Source organism: Stomoxys calcitrans, chromosome 3, assembly GCF_963082655.1.
Source record: "Stomoxys calcitrans chromosome 3, idStoCalc2.1, whole genome shotgun sequence".
Lineage (NCBI taxonomy): Eukaryota > Metazoa > Arthropoda > Insecta > Diptera > Muscidae > Stomoxys > Stomoxys calcitrans.
The window spans coordinates 58,971,293-58,977,052 of NC_081554.1; the positions used below are offsets into that span (position 1 = coordinate 58,971,293).

At 39.0% G+C, this 5,760-nt stretch overlaps 1 protein-coding gene and 1 long non-coding RNA gene across 2 annotated transcripts; both read left to right on the forward strand.

Annotated features, from left to right (window-relative positions):
* Positions 1 to 577: 577 nt before the first annotated feature.
* Positions 578 to 4,190, forward strand: LOC131995975 (uncharacterized). Its single transcript, XR_009397728.1, has 3 exons — positions 578 to 629; positions 3,796 to 4,098; positions 4,172 to 4,190. It is a non-coding gene; the product is annotated as an uncharacterized LOC131995975 (long non-coding RNA).
* A 79-nt stretch (positions 4,191 to 4,269) lies between these two features.
* LOC106081732 (uncharacterized) lies at positions 4,270 to 4,838 on the forward strand. Its single transcript, XM_059365338.1, has 2 exons — positions 4,270 to 4,510; positions 4,587 to 4,838. Exons 1-2 carry the CDS (start codon positions 4,271 to 4,273, stop codon positions 4,740 to 4,742), a joined length of 396 nt encoding a protein of 131 aa, XP_059221321.1. The 5' UTR covers position 4,270; the 3' UTR covers positions 4,743 to 4,838.
* The last annotated feature ends 922 nt before the right edge of the window (positions 4,839 to 5,760 follow it).

Below are 5,760 nucleotides of genomic sequence, written 5' to 3' on the forward strand. Positions count from 1 at the left end.
TAATTTTGAATATAGTGTTCTGTTATCACTTCCAATATCTATGCCAAGTACGGTCCAAATCGGTCTAAAACCTGGCATAGCTCCCATATAAACCGATCTCGCGATTTGACTTATTGAGTCCTTACAAATCGCAATTTTTTACCAATTTGGTTGAAATTTTCCATGTAGTGTTCTGTTGTGACATCCAATCACTGTGCTAAGTACGGTCCAAATCGGTCTATAACCTGACATATCTTCTTCTTATATATTAAAATCAATTTGTGTTTGTTTGTAGGTTTGTTTGTTTGTGTGTTCCTTATAGACTCAGAAACGGCTGAACCGATTTTCTTGAAATTATCATAGATGTTGCATAATGATCTCGTGTTGAAAATAAGGTACCACATTTTTTGATATCTAAAGGGGGAGGGCGGACCCTCCCCCTTGCCCTATTTTTCAGAAACGCCAGATCTCGGAGATTGGTGGTGCGATTTAAGCGAAATATTGTGTGCTCTCTTATAGTAACCTTCAAACAAAAATTTGTTATCCAAATTTCGGATGGGGTAACTAGGGGGAGGCGCCCTACCCCCAAAACCTACCAAATATATATATATATATACACCAATCACAACAATATGGGACTCAAATGAAAGGTATTTAAGATAAGAAAATTTATCTGATATCGAATTGTTGGAGCAAGTGTTTGGGGAACCACCCCAACCCCTAAAACGCCCCTAAATCGGACATATTAACCGACCATGACATTATGGGACTCAAATGAAAGGTATTTGCGAGTAGAATACGAATCTGATATCCAAATGTGGGACAAAGTTTCTGGGGGTCCACCCATTGACCAAAATACCCCCGCAAACAGGACTTTTTTACTGACCATGGCAATATGGGGCTTAAATAAAAGGTATTCGAGTGTTGTATACGAATCTGATATCCAAATATGGAACCAAGTGTTTGGGGCCCGGACCTTACCCAAAGAGAACAAATTTACGACCATAGCAATATGGGGCTCAAATGAAAGGTCTTGGGGAGTAAAGCATTAATTTGATATCAATATTAGGGAAAAGTCTATGGGGCCACCTCACCCCAATAACACCACCCAAATTAGAAGTATTTGCTGACCATTGCAATATGGGGTTCAAATAAGAGGTATTGGGTTGCCCAAAAAGTAATTGCGGATTTTTCATATAGTCGGCGTTGACAAATTTTTTCACAGCTTGTGACTCTGTAATTGCATTCTTTCTTCTGTCAGTTATCAGCTGTTACTTTTAGCTTGCTTTAGAAAAAAAGTGTAAAAAAGTATATTTGATTAAAGTTCATTCTAAGTTTTATTAAAAATGCATTCACTTTCTTTTAAAACATCCGCAATTACTTTTTGGGCAACGCAATATTTTAGAGTCGAACACAAAGCTGATATATATTTTGAGGCAAAGTCACTGAGTGGCCGCACCATTCCCCAAAACACCCCCCAAACCGGTCATGTTTGCCGACTATGGAAATATGGGGCTCAAATAAAAGGTTGTTGGGAGTAGACCATGAATCTGGTATAAACATTTGGGATCAACTGCCTGGGGGACATCCCACTGCCATTGCAAATGCAAATTTTGCCCATGAACATTCCACTAAGGAACAGGGGCAAACTTCTCACATATCAGTGAGTGCAGTCCGATTCAAGTTTTGAGCTCAACGATAAGGGGCCTACTTTTTATAGCCGAGTCCGAACGGCGTGCCGCAATGCGACACCTCTTTGGAGAGAAGCTTTACATGACATAGCACCTCACAAATGTTGCCAGGGAAAACCACCGCTGAAAATTATTTCTGATGGTCTCGTCAGGATTCGAACCCAGGCGTTCAGCGTCATAGGCGGACATGCTAACCTCTGCGCTACAGTGGCCTCCTCCTCCTCCCACCCCCATTACGACCCCAAAATAGGACGTATTTGCTCACCATGACAATTTGGATCTTAAAGTGAGGGGATTTCGATATTGATAGTTTTTTGGGTCGATACCCCAAACCAAAAATATTTGCTGACTTTTGCAATAAGGGGTTTAAATCATAGGTATTTGAGATTAGAAAACGAATTTGATATCCAATTTTGAGGCCAACGGCAATAGAGTCGAACACGATGCATATATATTTTCAGGGCTTAGTGATTGGGGAACCACCCCTAATTCGGGCATATTTACCAACAACGTCAATGTGGGGCTCAAGTGAAAGGCGGATTGGGGAGAAGAGTACGAAATTGATACCCACTTTCGGGATCAATTTTCTGGGGTCTACCCCTTCTCCAAAACACCCCACACAAAAAGGAATTATTTACTGACCATCGTAAAATGGGGTTTCACTAAAGGTATTTGGGAATAGGATCATCTATTTGTTGCGCCACCCCTTTCCCAAAACAACCCCATAGAGTACAAATTGTGTGGCCAAGTATTTGGGGACGCCTTATCCCAAAAAAACCCCTTAAACCAATGGCAATATGGGGTTTCAATAAATGGTATTTGAGAGAAGAGCACAATGCTGATATTTTTCAGGGCCAAGTGTTTAGTACGGTTTAAATCGGTCTATAACCTGATATAGCTCCCATATAAACCGATCTCCCGAACTGACTTCTTGATCCTCTGGAAGTCTCAATTTTCATCCGATTTGGATGAAATTTCGCACATAGTGTTCTGTTATGACTTCCAACCACTGTGTCTAGTACGATCCAGATCGGTCTATAACCTAATATAGCTCCCATATAAACCGATCTACCGATTTGACTTCTTGAGCCCTTACAAGTCGCAATTTCTATCCTATTTGGCTGAGATTTTGCGCATAGTGTTCTGTTATGACTTCCAATAACTGAGCTAAGTAAGGTCCGAATCGGTCTATAACCTGATATAGCCCCCATATAAACCGATCTACCGATTTGACTTCTTGAGCCCCTGGAAGCCTCAATTTTCATCCGATTTGTCTAAAATTTTGCACATAGTGTTCCGTTATGACCTCCAACAACTGTGTTAAGTGCGGTTCAAATCGGTCTATAACCTGATATGGCCCCCATATAAACCGATCTACCGATTTGACTTCTTGAGCCCCTGGAAGCCTCAATTTTCATCCGATTTGGCTGAAATTTTGCATGCGGTGTTCTGTTATGACTTCCAACAACTGAGATAAGTACTTTCTGAATCGGTCTATAATCTGATGTAGCTCCCATATAAACCGATCTCCCGATTAGAACTCTTGAGCCCCTGGAAGCCTCAATTTTCATCCGATTCGGTTTAAATGTTGCATATGGTGTTCTGCTATGACTTCCAACAAATGAGTTAAGTACGGTCTGAATCGGTCTATAACTTGATTTAGCTCCCATATAAACCGATCTCCCGATTTGACTTCTTGAGCCTTTGGAAGCCTCAATTTTCATTCGATTTGGATGAAATTTAACACATAAAGTTCTGTTATGACTTCCAACAACTGAGCCAAGTAAGGTCTGAATCGGTCTATAACCTGATATAGCTCCCATATAAACCGATCTCCCGATTTGACTTCTTGAGCCCCTGGAAGCCTCAATTTTCATTCGATTTGAATGAAATTTCGCACATAATGTTCTGTTAGGATTTCCAACAACTGAGCCAAGTATGGTCTGAATCGGTCTATAACCTGATATAGCTCCCATATAAACCTACTTCCCGGTTTCACTTCTTGAGCCTCTGGAAGCCTCAGTTTTTATCCGATTTGGATTTGGGTTCCCAAGATTCGTACCGGTCGAACTTAGAACGCTTTTACTTGTTTTCAAATTAACTCTTTAAATTTGTAATTTTATAGCCCAAAAGAATGAGTGCACTCGCACCTCCACAGTGAAGTTAAATCGCCTTAACGCTTTCCGTAATTACTTTTCCCATACCGGTTTGAATGATTGACATAAAAATAAAAAACAAAAATTTGTCAACAATTAAAAATCCATTAAATAAATAACAATTTTATTGATTTGGAAACTCATTGAGTTCAAAATAATTCGAAAAGACTATTCTGCTCACATATTTTATTCAAGACGCCTATATTGACAAGATGAATGCCAGAATTGTGGGCATTTTAATGCTAATTAATTGCTGTTTTCACTTATACCAGGTATGATTATTTTTTAAAAAAAATGTTGTTGTCTTAGAATTTTTTTTTTGATTTTTCATAACTTCCCTCTTAGACGGGAAAGCGTCCTTTCATATTGGAAATTCGTAATGTCACATGCTTGGCCTATACCGGATTGATGAAGCGTATCGGTTGTGATGCCATTAAATTGGGCATGAGTCGTTACTCCTTCAATGCAATGATACAACTCAGCCGACAATTGCCTTTGGATGCAGAACTTGAGGTATTACTTCACTATCGAGTGCCCCACAGCAAGAAGGTGGCTAAACTCATCAATATACGTTTTAAGGAATGCAACACGTTCACTGCTTTGCCTTTGGTACCATTGCTTAAGAATATCATTGATAAAATCGCTGCTCATGGCAATTTTCCCTTTACCTGTCCAGTTAGGGGGGTAAGTTTTAGATATGATTGAATACTTAAGAGTAACATACTATGTCTTTTTGTCAAATGTTTTGTAACTCCAACAGAATGTTATGTACAATGCCTCCAATTTAATTATAACCGATGCAATACTTCCCAGCTATATGCCCATTGTGCAGTTCAACTTTACTTTGAATATATTGAACAAAGGCAAGGCGATTTGTCATTACCTAGTGCAAGGATCAACGACAGCCAAGACATAGGGGCAGCATTTTTGAGTGGGTAATCGAATATTTTATAATCTCCAGCTGGTTAAGATAGTCCTAGTCCTAAATATTGGGTAATGAAAGCATTTGAGACATATTACTGTGTATTTATTGAGTTGCCCAAAAAGTAATTGCGGATTTTTTAAAAGAAAGTAAATGCATTTTTAATAAAACTGAGAATTAACTTTAATCAAATATACTTTTTTTACACTTTTTTTCTAAAGCAAGCTAAAAGTAACAGCTGATAACAGACAGAAGAAAGAATGCAATTACAGAGTCACAAGCTGTGAAAAAATTTGTCAACGCCGACTTTATGAAAAATCCGCAATTACTTTTTGGGCAACCCAATATTTAGAAATGATTATCAAAAAGGGGGAAAAATTGCTAGAAATCTATGTTCATCATCACATTAAAATATTTGAACTTTCTAAATATGAAATTTGAATGAATAAATTTATAGTTAATATATAATAATGGTAAGTAAGGTAGTAAGTAAGGTCTGACTTAATGAAATTGCAAATTGCAAAATTTGCCCATGAACATTCCACTAAGGAACTGGGGCAAATTTGTCACATATCAATGAGTGCAGTCCGATTCAAGTTTAAGCTCAATGATAAGGGGCCTCCTTTTTATAGCCGAGTCCGAACGGCGTAAAGCAGCGCGACACCTCTTTGGAGAGAAGTTTTACATGGCATAGTACCTCACAAATATTGCCAGCATTAGGAGGGGAAAACCACCGCTGACAATGTTTTCTAATGGTCTCGCCAGGATTCGAAGCCAGGCGTTCAGCGTCATAGGCGGACATGGTAACCTCTGAGCTACGGTGGACATTATGAAAATTATTACTACCAAATTTCCCATGAACATTCCATTAAGGAACAAGGCATGCTTCTCTCATGTCAATGAGTGCAGTCCGTTTGAATTTTAAGCTCCGTCATAGGAGGCTTACTTTTTTGTGCCGTGTACGAACGGTGTACCGCATAGTGACACCACTTGAGAAGTTTTAACACGGCAG

Bases quoted from the DNA above. Each gene is read 5' to 3' on its own strand.
- LOC106081732 (XM_059365338.1), top strand. From the start codon at position 4,271: ATGAGTCGTTACTCCTTCAATGCAATGATACAACTCAGCCGACAATTG. The intron at 4,511-4,586 runs GTAAGTTTTAGA...TAACTCCAACAG, and splicing joins TTACCTGTCCAGTTAGGGGG to AATGTTATGTACAATGCCTC.